This window comes from Gigantopelta aegis, chromosome 9, assembly GCF_016097555.1.
Source record: "Gigantopelta aegis isolate Gae_Host chromosome 9, Gae_host_genome, whole genome shotgun sequence".
In the NCBI taxonomy this organism is placed as follows: domain Eukaryota; kingdom Metazoa; phylum Mollusca; class Gastropoda; order Neomphalida; family Peltospiridae; genus Gigantopelta; species Gigantopelta aegis.
The window spans coordinates 36850920-36872811 of NC_054707.1; the positions used below are offsets into that span (position 1 = coordinate 36850920).

The following is a 21892-nucleotide window of genomic DNA, read 5'->3' on the forward strand; positions in this document are numbered from 1 at the left end:
CCCCCATTCAGAATGCATGAAAAGCATCAACCAAAACCAGATCGCAGGTTTTGGACAGAATATGAAATGTTTTTGACAAACAGCAGAAAAACCGGAAACACTGTTCAGACAATTAAAAATCTGAAAAACCATTTGCCTTTGCATAGCTGACTCTGTACCAAACACCTCATGATTACTTACTTGAAACAGTTGTTGTGAAACTTGTTATAACTGGACAGCGTTATCAAGCCGCCCCAAGCTGGACTTAGAGCAAAGAAAATTTGCACTGCTGCGTCAACCCATGTCTGAAGTAAACAAAACAAAAGTGAGATCAAATCTCAATTTTGTATTTTAATCCGATACACAAAAACAGAAGACATTAAAATGGATGTCATTAGCTTAATAATAAAATACAAAGTAACTTACCTGCTTATAAAACTAGAGTCTAGAGATAATCTAATGATATTATACATATACAATTTGTGTATCGTTGCCATGGCGTTAAACCCCTGCGTGTGCTGTAACCTCACCGTGGTGCAGGGGTGTAACATTCTCTTTGAGAATGGCCAATACAGCACAAAATTGAAGTTTTGAGTAAAATTCAGTATCCATAAAATTCTGTGATATTTGTGTTTTTGCACAGTTCTTTACACTGTTTTTGTTTGTCTTGAATTTTTATATTGATGTTGATCATCACTTTATTTATTTGCATTACCATAGGTTGACACCCAATAGCCGATGTATTTTTCGTGCTGGGGTGTCGTTAAACATTCATTCATTCATTCATTCCATGGCGTTAAAAGTCTCAGACTCTAATGAGTTTTAAGTCTAAATTCTAAACTTTTTATAAGCATGGAACCTGGTGTCACTTAACAGATAATTCCATTGAAAGCCCCAGGCAGAAAACAAAACTCAACGTAAATATTGAAAACAAACCTTACTTAGGTAATGATTAACACATTAACAATCTTACCCGGGCAGTGGCAAGCTTTTTCCAATATGGCGTCACATAATATATAATTCCATTGACTGTCTCAGACAATAAACAGACTAAATGTAAACATTTAAAACAGGCCATACTAGGTTAAAATTAAAATATATAAAAAAATGTTACCTGGGCAGTGGCAAGCTTTTTAAAATCTGGTGTCACGTAAAAAATAATTCCATTGATCGCCCCAGGTAGCGTGACTCCACGGAAGAAGAGAATGGTTAATACAAAGTATGGAAATAAAGCTGTAAAGTACACAACCTGGAAAATAAGACAAGTAACCGTTTAGAGATATCAACTATCTACACTAATGATTTACATCCTTTTAATGTATAGGCTAGTAATGATAACAGAATGTTAATAAATGCACATCAACAGATTTTATTATTTACAGACAGAAAATGTAAGGCAATAGGCTGTTAATTAATAGAAAGTCTATCCATTTTATTGGTACTTAGATAAAATATTCTAAATAAAAATCCACAAAAGCCGACACAAACTATCCATAATGGGTATATAAATAGTAGGCCTCTGACAATTACGACACTTTTCCTGTCCTGGACAGAGAAGCTGGCTGAGGCCGGCTGTTGTGCCCAGGACAGGCGTGCACTACAACAGCTTGTTCTGAATGTGCATGTAAAGCCCTATGACCTGACCTGACAATTACGAGCACGATTATTTCATTTGTTGTATCACTCGTGCAATGTAGTTTTGCGTGACACATTTTTCGTCCATGCATTTAATTTAGGACACCATTTTCATGGTCATGATGGTTTCCATAAAAACAAAATGGGTTACCTGAATGTTTTGTGTTTTCCATAAATAGTTTACGCACATGTTGAATTCTCAATCTTGGATTAATTAATTCAAATATCTGTAATAAAAATGTCCAGTTTTGACCTGTAATTAATCTTTGTATATTGCAAGGGGCGGGATTTAGCTCAGTCGGTTGAGTACTCGCATGAGGTGCTTGTGTCTCAGGATCAAGCCACCTCGGTGGATCCATTCAGCTGAATGGGTTTTTTGTTTGTTTTAACCAGTCGTCTACAACTGGACAAAGACCGTGGTATGTGCTTTTCTGTCGGTGTAAAATGCATATAAACGATCCCTTGCTGCATTACAAAAAATGTAGTCGGTTACCTCTCTAAGACTATAGGTCAAAAATTACCAAATGTTTCACTAAATAAAATCAATGTTCTCTACTGGTGTTGTTAAACAAAAATTTTTTTTTTATATATATATATATATATTGCAAAAAAACTTCACCTTTCCGACAGACTTGACGCCTCGGCTAAGAGCCAAGAACGTGAGCGACCACGCAAACAGAAGACAGAGTGCAATTTGCCATTTCACTGTGCCAATCTCATGGATCCCTTCCGTTATCGTTAGGATGTGTCGTCTGTAACAAGTCAAAGTGAAGTCATGTAATCAACATATACTGTATGTCATACATGTAACATTACTGCTTGGTCGACCAATTGTTGTTTTTTCCACTCCCAAGCACTGTATAATGTGCTTTCGTCTGTGGTAAAGTGCATATAAAAGATTCCTTGCTGCTAATAGAACAAGCATTCTGAGAGTACTGCTAAAGCAATACATGTCCCCTACAGAGCAAATTGTTTTCTTCATATCTCGAAAGTTCAAGGGCCGTAAACCCTGTCAAAAATAGGTAAATTGCCATGAAAGTTAAACTTCATCTGTAACAGTACATGATAAGCTATATTAAAAACTTCATCTAATATAGATATTCAGTTATTACATACAAAAAATGTCCGGGAAAACATATTTTCATGTCTCCTAAGTTCAAGAACCATAACTCTGTCAAAAATGGGTAAATTCCCATGAAAGTCAAACTTTTATCTGTAACAGTGCATGGTAAAATTATACACAAAATTTCAGATCAATATCTTGAGGCATTGTGAAAAAAAACGTCTGAAAAATTATACATGGGATAGATGGATAGACAGACAGATTCACAGACAGAAGGACGGTTGGACCAGTAGGGGACTAAAAATGTAGCAGGTTTCGTCTAAGACTTAATTAAAAAATTACCAAATGTTTGACATCAATCATTAATACATCAATGGTGTTGGGTTCACTATATATATATATATATATATATATATATATATATATATATATATATGCCAAACTAGGTAATACTTATAGTACTTTAATTTTTTATCTCAACATTGTGCACCCAGGGTTTCTGCCAGAAGGTAAAACGGGTATTGCGCCATACCCAATTTTTGTTTACAGATTCTGTGTATTTTAAGTTAACCTTTTGATAAAATTAACTACTCTTATCATTAATTACTGCATGATTTTCTGAACCCTAACACTAAACTTAACCCATTTTCTTTCTGGGGGAGGACACCCCCCCCCCCCCCCCCCCCCCATACCCATTGTTGACTGTGGTTGCATTCAATTCCATAGTGCCATACCCCATATACTGGCAAAAACACTGGCACCGAATTGTTTGACTTACTCGAAGAAGTCCTGAGCTGGAGCGTGGCGATCCACCTGGCTGTGGGTGATGGCCGTCATGTTATTTTCCACGACCATCGAGGCATTATAGCACACCGTCTTGAAGTAGAACGACCCGTTCACACTCTGACACTCATCGGCATCTTGGTAGGAGTAACAGTCTGAAATTCAAACAGAACAAGGAAACTTAAATTTCATTTTTAGTCCAGGGGCTCTACATCAAGAGAATTAAACAGAACAAAACAACAAGAAAACTTAAATTTAATTTTTGGTCCTGGGCTCATATTTTGAAGCTATCTTGGCGCTACGAAATCGTACAACCATCGTAGAGTGTGACGTCACTACATCACACGCCATAGTGATGTCATAACTTACGATGATTTTACGATTTTGTAGGCTAAGATTGCTTCGAAAATATGGGCCCAGGGCTCTACGTAAAGAAAATTCAAACTTAAATTTCGTTTTTAGTCCAGTGCTCTACATACAGAAAATTAAACACCACAATAAAACTTAAATTTCATTTTTAGTCCAGTGCTCTACATAAAGAGAATTAAAGAGAACAAGAAAACTTAATTACGATTAATTTTTGGTCCAAGACTCTTATGTATAGAAAATTCAAACAGAACAATAAAACTTATATTTAATTTTTGGTCTATGGATCTACGTAAAGAAAATTAAACAACACAATAAAACTTAAATTTCATTTTTAGTCCAGAGCTCTACAGAAAGACTTTTTCGTTCAGGACAAGTAGTTTGCTGGTTTTCTGCCACAAAATAATTTAAGGAATCAGTGAATGAGCAAATAATTTAAGGGTACGTAATAATAATAAGTGCCCCATCTAGGTGATTACAAATTTCAAATCTTTTAAAACTGGACACTGTATTTCATGTACTTTGTCAAATTTCAAATCTTTTGAAACTGGACACTGTATTTCATGTACTTTGTCAAATTTCAAATCTTTTGAAACTGGACACTGTATTTCATGTACTTTGTCAAATTTCAAATCTTTTGAAACTGGACACTGTATTTCATGTACTTGTCAAATTTCAAATCTTTTGAAACTGGACACTGTATTTCATGTACTTTGTCAAATTTTAAACAGCAGTTGTCTTACTATAATCTTGAATTTCTAAAAATCAATTCCAAGATTTGAGGGTATATAATTGTACCCTTCGTACCCTCTGGCAGAAACCCTGGTTTTGGTGTACAACAAGTAAACTGTTACTTGCCCGACTACACAAGTCAGCTAAAAATTACAATATCCTTTGTTTATTAATTTATAGCGCCAGATCCTCATTTTTAAAGACTTAAATAATTTTTGTAATATCTGAGCCATTTTTTGATAATGGAAATTTGACATTACTTGCATTTTATTGCTAGGAATATCCATTTACGTACATCCGAAGTATTTCTGGTCATCCTGGTGTTTTTAATATCATGAAATGCTTTTTTATTCATTCATATGCTCACTATATATTAAATTCATATCCTTAAAATTGTGAAGTAGGTTCTTCACTCTGACATATTTACCAAAATAACAAAACAAAAAAAGGAGAAAAATTAAAGAAGTAAAATTCAATGTGATATGAATATTTGTAACTCCTGTGAAGAGAAACAGAATTCATGTTTGCTTTGAGTCCTGCCGCGGTTATTTGTGAGAGACTTTTCGCATCTACTAACAGTTAAAAACATCCCAGAGAAGCGTTTTGGGGTAGAGGCGGTCCAGTAACAGTCACAATAACCACACATGGAACAAAACCCCTAAAAGATTTTGAAGCAAAGCCTGCCATAAAAGAATGACTTGCAAGTGGGGTTCTCGCCTAATCCCCAGCCATACAACAAACATTTTATTGTGTAACAGACTATATCAAAGTGGCAGTGAAAAAAGTTATAGTTTGTTTTGTTTACCGACACCACTAGAGCACAATGATTTATTAACTGTTGGCTACGATGTCAAACATTTCGTAATTTTGATGAGAGGAAACCTGCTACGTTTTTCTATTAGTAGCAAGGGATCTTTTATATGCACCATCTCAAAGACAGGATAGCACATACCAGTCTTTGATGTACCAGTCGTGGTGTACTGGCTGGAGCGAGAAATAGCCCAATGGGCCCACTGATGGGGATCGATCCCAGACCGACATCATATCGAGCGTGCGGCTTTACCAATGTTGAGCTAATTCACACAAGATTTATAAATGAAAAAAGAAGAATTGTTCCCCTTTTTCTTTTCTTTTCTTTAGTTTTCTGATAACATACGTGAAGAGGATATTTTTAACCATTCGTGCCGATTGTTTTGTTATTTATGGTCAATTCTGTCGAGGGGATAACTTCAATAATTCAACCAAACGTCATGTCTCGACTCCAGAAGAGAAAAATATGACATGGGCACCAACGCCAGAAATACACATAATGGTAAACTGATCACTTCAAGATAAGAAGGCTAGAACCAGATTAGCTTTCACTACACCAGATATAACACAACGGTGATACTTCACACATTCATTGATAGAGCATGAAAAATGGTGGTCATGTTGAAAATCAGCATCTGAAAATGTTTTATAAATTTAACTTTCCAAAACAGTGTTTTTCCCACAGAGAATGACATGTTAACAAATGAACAAAGGAAGATCAAAGAAGAAAAGAAAAAAATTCTCTTAAGTCCGAATATTTTGCTACTTTAGAAATTTATTGAAAAAAAACATCAGCATGGAAGGTCAGATAACATCACAGCAGGGTTTCTGCCAGAGGGTAAAACGGGTATGGCGCCATACCCAAAACATTTTGCAGATTATTTTTTTAAGTTAACCTTTTGACAAAATTAATTACTCTTATCATTACGGTTTGATTTTCTTAACCCTAACCCTATACTTAATCCATTTTCTTTCTGGGGGACCTCCCCCCCACCATAGCGCCATATCCAAAAATTTCTTTCTGGCAGAAACACTGGCAAAAAGATCACCATGGAAGGTCAGATAATTGCAGGATCGAAAGCTGTGTATTCGAACGTTTCTGGACTGAAAGTATTCAGTGTGCACCTCAGTTATCCCAGTGATACCCATTCTAGACTTCAACAAGCACGCCTGGGCCCACAACTGACACAAACTTTTACTGTTCAGAACAGTGCCACTACACACTACCAGGTCGACATCTTATTTTGTGCTGGGGCTGTGTGCAATGTGCTTCTTCATTTCCAAAACCTTCAGTTGTAAATGTCATGGTCTGATGATCAAGATAGTGATCTTGTAGATGCTTGTGTATCACTGCGATCTTTTATGCAACACGTTTTGCTTGTGTCTTTTCAGTTATCCAATAACATGCATCAATAAATTATGTCCAAACCAGATGGTTTGCACATCTGTGAAAGCTCTGATATACTCTGAGATCTCGGGTCAATGACTTTTAAAACATGACAAAACATTAAAAGCTCAAGGGAATGGATAAACGAATATTTAACGACCCACTAGCACACAAAAGTGTAAACGATGCTCAACTATAAAAATTAAAATTCTAATAATCATCAAAAACAGTGTATTGCTATTGTAAGACTACCAACTATCACAAATGAGTTTGCCAACTCGACAATCTCACAACTTCTAAAACCATCCAGTTGCTAGTCTAAGCGCTCTTGCCAACTCGATTCTTGTCATATACAATTTCTAAGACAGACTGTTAATCTGAGTGCACCGGTCGTAAGTTGAGTGGGGGAAAGTACAACGCAACTGTCGAGTTGGTCAACTCTGTCGTGACAGCTGGTAGTCTGAGCCTAGCACGAGAACTGCTTACTTTTCGTTGCCCAGGGTTTGTGGCAGCGTTGCCATGGAAGCTCTGAGGTGAAGGATGTGAACATGTAGAGGATGGCCCAGGCAATGATCACCGTATAGTAGAGCGATACGAGAGCCGATACCGCGATCATACCGTACCCAAGACCTGAAACAAAAAGACAACAGGAGTCCATGAAAAAACTGAGAATTCACTCTAAAACTAATGACTTTATTACTTAATGACAAATTCAGCATACTGTAAGTAAATGCGTAAAAGAAAGAAAAAAGGGAAAGAAAAAAAAACTCCAACAAAACACTGCCAAACACATACAGATAGATCTAGGTTAAATGTTTTCCATTACAAATTCAAGTATTTTAAGTACTTTCACACAGATAATATTGTATATGTTACATACATGTGCCAGTGTCTGTTTTTTATAAAAATAAAAAAAATACCAGTCTGTCTGTTTATCGGTCTCTCTCACAAATAAACACTACTTCAAACAGGGCTCTTATTTTGAAAGCTATCTTAGCACTACAATATCATAAAATCATCGTAAGCTATGGCGTGTGTCATAGTGACATCATAGCCTACAATGGTTTTACTATATCATAGTGCTAAGACGGCTTCGAAGAAAAAATACTACACCTCAACTTTCAAATATCAGCCTAGCCTCGAGGAAAGTTTGTTTTGTTTAACGACACCACTAGAGCACAGATTTATTAATCATCAGCTATAGGATGTCAAACATATGGTCATTTGGACATAGTCTAAAAGAGGAAAAAAATATGAAAGTTTTTGTTTAACGACACCATTGGAGCACATTGATTAATTAATAATCAGTTATTGGGTGTCAAACATTTGGTAATTTTGATTCATAGTCATCAGAGAAAACAACGTACATTTTGCAGCAAGGGATCTTTTGTATGCACTTTCCCACAGATAGGAAAGCACATACCACAACCTTTGTCCAGTTGTGGTGCATTGGTTGGAACGAAGAAAAACCCAATCAGCTGAATGGATCCACCGAGGTGGTTCGATCCCGCAACGCAAGCACCTCAAGCAAGCACTCAACCGACAGAGCTAAATCCCGCCCCTCTCAGAGAGGAAACCCGCTACATTTTTTCCATTAGTAGCAAGAGATCTTTCTATATGCACCATCCCACAGACAGGACAGCACATACCGGCCTTTGACATACCAAGTCATGTAGCCTCGATGAAACCAAAAAAAAAAGGCCTTTGATATACCAGTCATGTAGTCTCGAAGAAACAAACAAACAAAAAATAAAATTAAAAATCCACTCACCGTAAAACAACGGACATATCCGTTCGAATATCGCCGCGGGACCCAGTGCGGCAAACTGTCCAAACGCGAGTTCCATGAACATCATGGGCATTCCAATGAGAAACAACATGATAATGAAGGGAAAGAGAAAGGCCCCGCCGCCGTTTTTGTAGCACAGGTAGGGGAAGCGCCACACGTTGCCCAGCCCGACGGAGTAGCCGAGGAGGGACATGAGAAAGTCAAACCGTCCCGTCCAGTTGCCCCGGTCGCCGGGGTCCTCGATGTTTCCAACCAGGTCATCGTCCAGTGGGGTGAGCACCGCGGTACTGGAAACATCCTGGACCAGTTGTTCATTGGGATTCTGGAAACGAGAGAGAGAGAGAAAAACAAATTAGATATGAATTTTGTTTTTTTAAAGTAACACTAGAAGATATAGCAGATTTCAACTTGAAAAAACACATTGAGAGCAGGCTTCTGAAAATTGCGAGAGCGATAGTTTCGTTCATGTGTTACTCACGTAAGTATAGTTTCCATAACCCACTTTTCATCTGCGCACTGAATTTATGACATCAGTTACATATCCATAAATGGTTTACGCAAATGTTCAATTCCCAGAGGCCTGGAGAGGAGTGATTAAAATTTTAAATATTACCATATAAGGGATTTTGATCTTACTAATTTGGGCACCATGGGGACTTTTGTCTTTTCTGAGCATGGAAAGGTCGTTTTAGTTCAGTACCGTCATTAACGGCTGCTGGAGAACTGTCAATATTCAAAAACGTATTTAAAGTTATTTTAATTTAATGTAATTAAAGTTAACATTTCAGCAGTCTTGAGGTGAAATATTTTGAGGTCAGCATGTCTGTACACAATTTGGGCGTCGTTATTTGGGCATATGTATTTGGAGCATGTTTATCGCCTCAACTTTGATGCAATCTGAAGCCCTACATATTAATAATATACCATATAAATTTACATGCTTAGGGGAGCTAAAACTTACTCTCCTTGAAGTAGTCTTTGGGGAGTGATGGCAGGTGAGAGTGAGTGATAGCTCACCTAAGATGATGAGGTCTAGATGCATTAACACAAAATATGCATTTAAGTGTGTACCTATACTGGCGCAATATTATGATTTATTTACAGTATCATTTGATAACCTTATTTTTGACTAATTGGGTGATAAAATCCATTATTAGATAAAATCCATTATTATATTAACTTTTACCATTACCATAGTTTGACACCCAATAGCCCATATATTTTTTAGTGCTGGGGTGTCGTTAAACATTCATTCATTCATTCCATTATTATATTATGTTACACCCATCTAGATACTAATATATAAAATATACCAAACTAATTTTGGATCAACCAAAACAAATCATTTACGTAATATCTTTGGTGGGTTTTTTAAAATAACAACAGATGACTTGTAAACACATTCCTACTGGTAACCTACACATACACCAGTACCAGAGTACCGACAAAAATAAAATATGTTTTTTTTTGTAGGTTTTTTCCCCCTTTTCTTAAACAAGCAGGAAAATACATCAGACGTTATCAAGAAACCAAAATAGACTGGTCCACAATCACTTGGATGCTACCAGTCTATTTGCGTCACTGGTTCACTGCTCGAATGGTATTCCCAAACCTACTGCGCGATATCATCTAAAGACACGAGATACACCACTTGCATCACAAGGTTAGCAGGTAATTAATGCCAAAGGGCAGAGGAAAGAAAAGAAAAGACAAGAAAAAGAAAAAAAAAAAAAGAAAGAAAAAAAACTAAATATTTGTTTTTATATTCACCTGCAGTCAAACATAAAGACTAAAGAAAAAAAAGAAAGAAATGTTTTATTTAACGACGCACTCAACACATTTTATTTACGGTTATATGGCATCAGACATATGGTTAAGGACCACACAGATTTTGAGAGGAAACCCTCTGTCGCCACTTCATGGGCTACTCTTTCCAATTAGCAGCAAGGGATCTTTTATTTGCGCTTCCCACAGGCAGGGTAGCAAAAACCATGGCCTTTGTTGAATCAGTTATGGATCACTGGTCGGTGCAAGTGGTTTACACCTACCCATTGAGCCTTGTGGAGCACTCACTCAGGGTTTGGAGTCGGTATCTGGATTACAGGCTTTCAAGCAAGATTTTGTGAAAAATAAGGGCTTTTTTTAGGGCAAAATTCTTAAAAAATAAGGGCTATTTTTAGGAATTTTTTTTTTGACAAAAATAAGGACTGAAATTCAATAATCAATATAAAAGAAAAACATTCTGTACTCACCTCCAGGGAGAACATAAATACAAAAGCTAATTACCAACTCAGAAGATCATGGCAATGGTCATCAACAGCGATATTCAGCATATCAATACAACCAGATTAAAGTAATCTTGATATGGTGCAAATCCATGCTGAATATGATGCTGATAACCACCAAGATGTCTTCTGAGAAATACATTCATTCAACATATTCATTATTTGAAAGTATACTAAGGCTAGATTTAATTAATTCCAACACAACCTGACAGACACATTACTAGGTTCACAACTTCACAGACACATTACTAGGTTCACAACCTGACGGACACATTACCAGGTTCACAATTTGACAGACACATTACCAGGTTCACAACTTCACAGACACATTACTAGGTTCACAACCTGACAGACACATTACCAGGTTCACAACCTGACAGAGACACTACTAGGTTCATAACCTGACAGACACTTTACTAGGTTCACAACCTGACACACACATTACTAGGTTCACAACCTGACAGATACATTACCAGGTTCACATTACTAGGTTCACAACCTGACGGACACATTACTAGGTTCACAACCTGACAGACGCATTACTAGGTTCACAACTTGACAGACGCATTACCAGGTTCACAACTTGACAGATGTATTACCAGGTTCACAACTTGACAGACGTATTACCAGGTTCACAACCTGACAAGACACATTACTAGGTTCACAACTTCACAGACGCATTACCAGGTTCACAACTTCACAGACGCATTACTAGGTTCACAACTTCCCCACTCAAAACCATCACCAGTATAAATTAGGTAATTTTCATATCAACAAAGAATTAAATTAATGAAAACACCTAACAATGTAATGGCCGAGTGTGTGACATTTTGACATGGCTAAAGTGTTGTGGTCCACCGAGATGGTACATATATCTCCATGACAGGAGAGCTCCCAGACAGTATCGGACACATAATGGGTTTACGATGTCATCCAGTGATCACGATGCCGACAGACCGTGTTTAATAGAGTTAGGCTATTCATCAAGTTTTAAGAGACTGATCGAGTTTTCATCCTGACCTTCTCCAGCAACATAATAAAAACTCGTCCTGTGTAGTGGTTCTGTTTGTTTTTAGAACACCATCTTACCTCAAGTTAACATGTTTTACATATAAATTATTACGGTAAACCGATAAATACATTTGGAAATGACCTTTGGCTAATTTAAATCAAAGTTTGTTTGGCTGTTGAACGAGATAATAAATCCATACACCGTTACAAAATTACACTAGACAAAAATCAATATTGAGATGCTACATAAAATTACAATGTCTAAAAATGCATTGGTTATAGAGATAATCACATTCTGAACAAGAAAATCTAAGTAAGAAAATCTGTGTAAGTAAATCGTAATTTTAATAATGTCAAAAACATTTATTTGCTGATCATCATTTAAAATGTGTACCACCTCAGGATAGTGTATTTAAGTAGATTTCTTTTTAAAGTTTGTTCTGTTTAACAACACCACTAGAGCACATTGATTAATCCATTATCGGCTATTGGATGTAAAAAATTGGGTAATTCTGACTCGTAATCATCAAAGGATCTTTTATATGCACTTTCCCACAGACAGGACAGCACATACCACGGCCCTTGATATACCAGTCGTGGTGCACTGGCTGGAATGAGAAATATAACCCAATGGGCCCACCGACGGGGATCAATCACACACTGACCGGGCATCAAGCAAGCACTTTACCACTGGGCTACGTCACATCCCCCCCACCCCTTTTAAGTATCTAGAACATCCTTGATAAAAGCAACATTGACACAGTAGTTAAATAATTGGATTCAAAACTGGCAGGTGCTGAGTTTGCATCAGTGTAAGTTTTGAGTATTTCTGCATTTAAGAAAAAATTTAAATACATGTACATGTTAATTACATCCATTTGTTGTAATTGCCTGGTCCTCGAGGACGATCGCCGTCTACTGATTCAGGTTTCTTTCACATTCTAATCATTGCAAAACAATTGGTACATCAAAGACTGTGGAAAAATAAATATTTTATTTAACGACGCACTCAACACATTTTATTTACTGTTATATGGCATCAGACATATGGTTACGGACCACACAGAGAGGAAACCCGCTGTCGCCACTTCATGGGCTACTCTTTTCGATTAGCAGCGAGCACTTTACCACTGGGATACGTCCCTCCCCTCAAAGACTGTGGAATGCACAGCTCAAAATAGCAACCTGCAAAAAGCTGGCCATTTTGTTAGACCTAGGAGCAAAAACAGAAATTCATCTGCTAAACCCACCCAGAAATCGCAGGTCATCTGCTATTTAACCCGAGATTTTGTATCATTTTAATTCCATAATGCTCTCAAAATATATCTCAGAGGTCATTTTCCCACACACCATTCCAAACCCTGGGGCCTCCCACAACCCTGTGCTGTTTTTATTTCCAACAGACCTTTTTGTTTTCTAGCAGACAATATTTCTTTTGGCCTACTGGTTTTAAAAAAAAATAATAATAATAACAGCAGGCAAATATTTTCTTTCTATTTCAAGCCCTGTCATCGTATACAAGAAAAGTAATCAAATAAAATAAAACGCAATTGGAGATTTGTGTAGACCAACTGGAGATTTGTGTAGACGAAATGAAGGATACCGATTAATTCAATTAGATATCATTTAGTTTCGGGTTATATCTGTTGGCATATATCTGTTTGCAATGTTCAACAAATGACTGCAAGCATCGCACCGTGATCTTGAGAGAGTGTAATCTGGAGAGTGTGTGTACGACAACGAAGATGTTATAAATAAATGGTAGGCCTGGTAAATGTCAGAAACACCACAATGCTCAGGATCTCGTGTCACTGCCAATGTATATATACCAGACAAGATGGTTTTCCAAACACTGTACAGAGCTATTTACATCACCGATGTGTGCACGAGTGAGAGTCTGAATGTTAGGAATTTCAATACATCATCACTACATGCTCATATATACACATGTATGTAAGTAAGTGCAGAGTAAAAAAAAACTCAAAACAAAATATTAATAGAAAAATAAAAAATTTCATTAATAGCAAGGGTTCTTTTATATGCACCATCTCATACAACATACCACAGCCTTGTCGTGCATCACTGGCTGGCACGAGAGACAGCCCAATGGGCCCACAGATAGGGATCAATCCCAGACTGAATGCACATCAATTGAGCACTTTACCACTTAGCATATCGATTGAAGATTATTTTATAGATATGTTCCATTTGTGGGGAGGGGGAGAAAATAGGGGTGGACAAAAAATATTTTTAAAACCATGGTTGTACGATTGGGCAGAGGGATTACTCCTAGTCCTACTCACACACACACACACACACACACACACACACACACACACACACACACACACACACACACACACACACACACACACACACACACACACACACACAAAAGTAAACTTTTTTCGGGTTGCCAGTTTAAAAAAATAAATCTTAAACCATTAACGAGTATGCCCAAACTGATCACTGAAATTTTACGGGCAAAACATCTCTCTTGGTGAATAAACCAGTGCTATAGGTGTGATAGGATACTCAGAACGCACTTTTAAATGCCCGTATATATAAGAGGTGATAGAGTACTCAGAATGCACTTTTAAATGCCTGTATATATAAGAGGTGATAGGGTACTCAGAATGCACTTTTAAATGCCTGTATATATAAGAGGTGATAGGGTACTCAGAACGCACTTTTAAATGCCTGTATATATAAGAGGTGATAGGGTACTCAGAACGCACTTTTAAATGCCTGTGTATATATACTCTTCAAAAGAAGAAACGCAAAACCACATTGTCGTAACATTTGGAGAATTGATTTAATTATTGAATGGTGAGTCCGATAATTACCAAATGTTGCAGGATTGTTCACAATTCACTCTAGTCCATTGTGAGTAAGTGATAGGACACACCAAGGTCAAGGTCATCTGGAGTCAATACCGGGTGTGGCCTCCGCGTGTGTTGACAACTGCCTGGCACCGCCTGCCCATTGAAGCAACCAGAGTACGGATGACATCCCGGGGGATGGTGGCCCACTCGGCCTGCAAGGCTGCTGCCAGCTCGGGCAGGGTCTGGGGCTGTGGTTGTCGCTGTCGGAGGCGTCGGTCCAACTCGTCCCATAGATGCTCAATTGGGTTCAAATCCGGTGATATCGATGGCCAAGGAAGGACATTAATGTTGTTGTTCTGTAGGAAAGCCGTTGTGAGACGTGCTGTGTGAGGCCTGGCGTTGTCATGTTGGAACACTGCGTTGGCGTTGGCCATAACTGGAATGATGTGTGGCCGGAGGATCTGGTCAATGTAGCCCTGTGCATTCAGGTTGCCCTGCATGTGAACCAGGTCAGTTCTGCCAGTGTGTGAGATGGCTGCCCACACCATGACACTACCCCCGCCGAATCTGTCTACTTCCTGCACGCAGTTTGCCGCATAACGTTCACCACGACGCCTATACACGCAACATCTTCCATCATGACGTCGGAGCAGAAATCGGGACTCGTCACTGAACCACACCTGTCTCCATCGCAGTTGAGGCCATTGTCGATGAATCTGGCACCACTGCAGTCGGAGTCGACGGTGTTGTGGTGTTAAGATGACACCTCGAACTGGACGTCTGGCACGAATTCCTACCTCACGTAGGCGGTTCCGTACGGTCTGGTCGGATATCCTGCGCAAACCTGGTATTGCTGCGGCTGTGGAGGTGGCAGTAGTCAATCGTTCCCGAAGGTGGCGTACCCGGATGTAGCGGTCCTGCCCGGGGGTAGTGACCCGTGGTCGACCGGATCTAGGGAGGTCACGTGTTGATCCATGTTGCTGGTAACGGTCCCACAGTCTGGAGATGGTGCTTGGGGACACATGGAATGCCCTGGCAACGGCCGTTCTGGATTCGCCTGCGTCTAGTCGGCCGATGGCATTGTTTCTCTGCGGTTCACTGAGACGTGGCATGTCCTGGATTGTCAACTGTCGGCCAGATACAGAGGCCAGGCAAGCGAACACCCTGCACTTTTATACTGTCGGTGTTCATGTTGCACGTGCAGACAACGCACGTGCAGTGGTGACATGGTTTGCACGTGGCTGCGTTTTTGCGAATATTCACATTTTGGAACTTTATTGTACAGTAGCTGCGTTTTATCGAATGTAACCGTGGGAATGTGTTTGGGACATGCAATGACCTTATATTCACAAAGCATGAACCAGTAGGAAACATAAAATCGGAGTTATAACCCATTTGTACCCTTTTGCGTTTCTTTTTTTGAAGAGTATATAAGAGGTGATAGAGTACTCAGAACGCACTTTTAAATGCCTGTATATATAAGAGGTGATAGGGTACTCAGAACGCACTTTTAAATGCCTGTATATATAAGAGGTGATAGGGTACTCAGAACGCACTTTTAAATGCCTGTAGCAATCTAACTCAATCAAACCAGAACACAAGAATCTCCCCATAGCAACATTTATTTTAATGGTTTGCCTAGGTCTTTTTGTTTCATTTGTTTGTGCTTTTGTTTTCTGCTCTGGGTTTTTTTAAATCAATAATTCTCTTCACCTACACACTAAGCTGAATTGCAAATAAACTGATGAATTCCTAGATGCTCGTTAAAATGTGGATGGGTGGGAGGAAACCATTTTTAGTTACAACATCAATGCATTTGTTTGGCTCAGAGAGTACAAAGAAAGCAACTAGTTACCGGCATCTATTGGAAGTGTTCGTTTTATTCTTCTCACAAGTACAGCGGATTTCACTGTCATTTTTGGGGTTGTTCCTTTATAAACTCCCCTCGTTCCAAGCAGTGCACCACAACTGGACAAAGGCCGTGGTATGTGCTCTCCTGTCCTGGATGGAAGAGCCGGCCGAGACTGGCTGTGCCCAGGACAGGTGTGCACTACAACAGCATTCTGACCTGACCTGATTAGGAAAAATGTAGTGGGTTTCCTCTGATGACTACCAGTCAAAATTACCCAATGTTTGACACCCAACAGCCGATGATTAATAAATCAATGTGCTCCAGTGATGTCGTTAAACAAAACAAACTTTTTTCTAAACTCCCCATTATCCATCCATATTGTCGCTCTTGAAATAGGAAACACAAACCAGGCCAAGCTGATAGTTTTAATATAGGGCATTTGAACTAAAAACCAGTATCCAGAATCAATTATTATACAGTAACATAATCCAAACAAATGGGTAAATAATACTATTTTTATTATTGCAGCAATAAAACATTTTAAATATAAAATAAAATAAAAAAAAGAATTCCAAAATTGCAAAAGTTTTATCAGACTCGGTTACCACCACCAGTTTTCTCCCCTCCCTAGCTATGCAAGACAGACCCATTCCATGTCAGCCCATTCAGAATAAATCTATCTTGTATAGGTTATGACATTATTAACATGGGGAGTATTACATCGTTGGTAATATATGACGTCATATTAAAGCAAGTTTGTGATCTGTGATCATCAAACAACAGGGGCGGGGCGGGACGTAGCCCACTGGTACAGCGCTCGCTCAATTCAGGGTCGGTGTGGGATCGATCCCAGTCGCAGGGGGCAATATTTCAAAATCTTAGGTAACCGGAAGTCGGTTCACGTGGTTTTTACCTAGGTAACCAATTGTTCAGTTACGTGAATTATATTTGCATAACCTGTGGATTACCTGATCGGTTACCTCAAAGTTACGTTGAAATTATATTTTAAATACATAACTTTTAGCTCAAGCATAAAGTTAAAACAAAATACAAAAGAAAACGTATTATAAAACAGTTTCTTTAATGCTTGCAAATCGAAAGAAGTGACTTGTAGATGTTTCTTTTGTTTTCGTAAGATCGTAGCGTTGTAGATTTATTATTATTATTCACCATTTGCCATCGGGATCGCAAAAAGTAATTTTAAGTTGCCCGAATCTAAAACCCACTGTCCTCAGACATCGGGCCACCGTATTCTATAACCTCTGTGCAGCTTGCGGAAGGTAACGCTATTGTAAAATGACTAAATATCAGCCCAGTACTGAAACAAAATACATTTGGAGGAAAAATGCCCATGATTAGACTAATAATTTTCTTTTATAAATAACAAATAAAGGCTACCATTTGTCACTGATATATAAAATTTAGTATACAGCAGACTGGAATTTTTTTTTAAAAAACCCACCCAAAACCCAAGCAACAAATGTCCAGTTCCTCTGAACTATAAAACAGGCTACTCATTGGTGCATGATTAGATTAATAAACATAAATCTTATAATAACATAAAAAGAAAGACCACAATTTGACACCGATATTTTGCGGTGGCCATGCTACTTTCATTTTATCACTGGTACTTCTATACTACAGTGATGTTCCAAATGTCTTATTTAAAGCTCATTATGCGATGTTAGTATTTTTCAGCTTTTGTGACATTTTTGCATTTTTTTTATATGTTAAAACCATTTTCAACCTTTCTGAAATTATAGGCAATCCAATATTATGTCTACATATATTCCTTTAGAGACAGAATAGCAGCAGATAATTTAGGCGCCTTAGCGATCCGTGCACATTTCTTTAAAACTTTTGGCTCGACTCTATACTGAGTCTTCGGCCACAAGTTACAACCGTTGCAATATACCGTTGGCTACTGGTTTGCTGCACATCAAGTATCTAAAAATCAGTCTAAAACATTTGTCGGAATACTAGTAGTATGTCTGCATGAATAAACTTACTGTAATCGTGAAGTCTGCAAGTTTTAATTTCTGAACGTCTACAGGTCACGACGTAACCAATTTGCAGTTCGCGTAAATTTAATTTTGCATAACCGACATGCGAACAGAATGGCGGTTCGCGTGAAATATTGTGTCCTGCAGTTGGTGGGCCCATTGGGCTATTTCTCGTTCCAGCCAGTGCGCCACAAGTGGTATATCAAAGGCCGTGGTATTTGCTATCCTGTCTATGGGATGGTGCATATAAAAGATCCCTTGCTGCTAATCGAAAAGAGTAGCCCATGAAGTGGCAACAGCCGGTTTCCTCTCTCAATATAAATTCCGTAAATAAAATGTGTTGAGTGCATTGTTAAATAAAACATTTCTTTCTTTTTTCTTTCAAACAACCGTTTTAGATTGATATTTTGTTTTAATAAAGCCTTCACCATCTTGTTAATTTGTAGTGACAAATGTAATAGTGTAGTTTATTTATGATAACATGGTCAAATAAAGAAGTTACTTTTCAGCTATCTTTGGCTGTTCGTGTAAAATAATTGTTTATTTACCGAACTGATGAGAGAAAAAGACTGGATATGCGGTCATGTGGAATAGAAAAAGTACACCCTCAGTGGTGGAAATTTCGACAACAAAAACTTGGCAAGCCTAGTCCCGGGTAGAAATGTCCACCACCTCTATTCCACATGACCGCATATGATGGAGTCTGTTATCTCAACAGAGGTGGGCTTTCATTCGTTCGTTCTTTCTTTCTTTATTTCTTCTCTTTTCTTTCTGTTTTAAAGACCTCTTAATAAACCTTCCACCTCTAGAAATCCTCCCACCTCCTCTTAACAACCCTCCTTAACAACCCTCCCACCTCCTCTTAACAAAATTCCCACCTCCTCTTAACAAACCTCCCACCTCCCCTTCTTCCATGACTTAATGTAAATACATCCCCTAATGAATGATTTCAATGAACAATGAAGGATGGTGAGACACAAGCTGGTACAACAAAACAAAAAATAAAAAATAAAAAATTAAAGCAAAATTATACAAAAAGCCAAACAAAAAAGGGGAAGTAACCTCTTGCTCTAGGTTGTTTTCGGGGTATTCCTGCTGCTTGTACCATGCCACGCCCCACTTCCCCGGTTTATCACTGGGCTGAGCGTTGCCCTGGTACTTCTCGGTGCCTCTCTGAAAAACAGGGAAAAGCAACACATACACAAACACACCCAAGAAGCACCAACAAAATCAACAATAGGTCTAGATAATGTGTTAGCACAGCCAATTTAACTACATGTATGCATTTCATGATCATACCACAAGAGGATATTGCTTAAAGTGACATACCCTAGTTTTTAATCACTAAAGGCATATTTTTGACTATTAAGGCCATTATTGATAACTGAAATCATACTTTATTTAGATTTTTATTGTTTATCTTATTCATTTCCGTACATTCAAAGTATTTTTGGTGATCCTGGTGTTTTTAGCATCACAAAATAAATTTCTCATATTTTTAAAAACGCATATGCGTTTGAGTGGTAACAGTTATGGAGTCGAGGTTTAATCTATTTTTAGAGGGTATTTCACCATTTCAAAGTCACAGACTCATGTTTCACTCAGTTGTAACTTTATCCAAATGTGTTACAGGTTTGTAGATAAAACTAAACTTAGTGTGCATTTCCATGGGCTGAAACTAGGGTATGTCCCTTTAAATTAATCATCAGTTATTAGATGTCAAACATATGACAACTACTCAAAGGAAATCTACATTTGTAAATATTTTTTATTAGAAGCAAGGGATCTTTTACAGGTGTTTTCCCACAGACAGGATAGCACATGCCACGTCCTTTGATATACCAGTCGTAGGGCACTGGCTGGCACGGGGAGGATGTTTACAACCCGGCATATCAGGCCAGTTCTCTATTTATGCCCTAACTCAACATAAACAAAAAGGCTATTTTAGAGTTAATAACCAAGATTATTCGTAGTTACTAATTTATTAATCAAGTAATATTTTTAAGTTAAGTAAAAGTCCATATCTTTTTGAACGACACAAAAGACAATGGAAACTTTTTAAAATGATTAAATTTATTATATACAAATTGTTTTCATTCAATTCCAAAAAATTTCTTAAGAAATTCACCCATAAACTTTTGTAATGAGATTTCAATTAAAGACTTATGATACAAATTTAAACAAGAAGGAAATGTTTTATTTTAACGACGCACTCAACACATTTCATTTACGGTTATATGGCGTCTGACATATGGTTAAGGACCACACAGATATTGAGGAAGGAAACCCGCTGTCGTCACTTCATGGGCAAATTGAAACTAATAAAATACAGAGTTTGTAACAAATATTTATTTCATCCATGTTATACCATAATCTTGAAATCAATGTTTTTTCACCTTTTTTTTTTTGGGGGGGGGGGGGGGGGAGGGGGCGTGAGATTTTTTTTAATTATCTTAATTAATTATCTTATTTAAATCAAATCAAATTATACAACTTCTGACAGCCACTTTTGAAGGACATAGTACTAACACACTAAAAAGCAACCAACATAAAAACACAAGCCCAACCACCTAAAAAAAAAACACGAAGATTTTTTAAACATGCTCTTGTAATTTACCAGCAAATCAGCATACCACACACACAGGCCTCGAACTTAACGATGGCACCAATGGCTACTGCCGCAGATAAATTATGAACTAACATCAATTGGCTAGTGGCTATACCACTGGCTTTTCTTCTTTTTTTTGTCACTGAATAAAAAAACTGTTGCCGATGGTCAAGAGATAATTTTTGCTTTTTATTGCTTTTCAAGTTACACTTATTTGTTGCAACAGTTAAAATTGCCGTAGGCAGCTACTAAATTGCTTTATGTGAGCATTTTGCCTACATTTGTTTTGGGGTTTTTTTAAAGTTCGAGTTCTGCACAAACATACACATACAGGAGAGAAAAAGAAAAAAGAAAGAAAACAAAGAATCTTTAAGACACACCCCAAAACAGGCAGCCATTTTGGCATAAGAGGTATTTAAGAAAAATCTCAAAAGATGCAAGCTAAATGAAATGTGATGAATGAATGTACATGGTTATTACTGAAATGAAACCCTGCATGGTAACTGAAAGAAGAAACATGGTTGCAGGCTGACTGCAAGACGTAACTGATGATGGAGATACATGTACCTAGAGCCCGCAATTCTAGACACAATGAATGTTACATAATATGCAACAGCTATTACACTTTACACCACGACAATTATTCAGCAACTGGATTTTTGACACTGTGTAAATTATCTGCATTCAACATGCATTTGACATTCAACATGTTATATACTTTGTTTGGAAGGCAGTGTTTGGGAGGTACGGCGCTATGGAATTGA

At 37.9% G+C, this 21892-nt stretch overlaps 1 protein-coding gene across 1 annotated transcript in view; it reads right to left on the minus strand.

The window, feature by feature from the left end:
• LOC121380400 (sodium- and chloride-dependent glycine transporter 1-like) overlaps positions 1 to 21892 on the minus strand; it is a 63342-nt gene that overhangs the window by 13424 nt on the left and 28026 nt on the right. Inside the window, exons 2-8 of the mRNA XM_041509195.1 lie at positions 19583 to 19693; positions 8527 to 8866; positions 7242 to 7385; positions 3456 to 3615; positions 2234 to 2366; positions 1094 to 1228; positions 181 to 284 (exon numbers count right to left, since the gene is read on the minus strand). Of these exons, the coding sequence (XP_041365129.1) occupies positions 181 to 284; positions 1094 to 1228; positions 2234 to 2366; positions 3456 to 3615; positions 7242 to 7385; positions 8527 to 8866; positions 19583 to 19693 (1127 nt within the window). The remainder of the gene's footprint in view (positions 1 to 180; positions 285 to 1093; positions 1229 to 2233; positions 2367 to 3455; positions 3616 to 7241; positions 7386 to 8526; positions 8867 to 19582; positions 19694 to 21892) is intronic.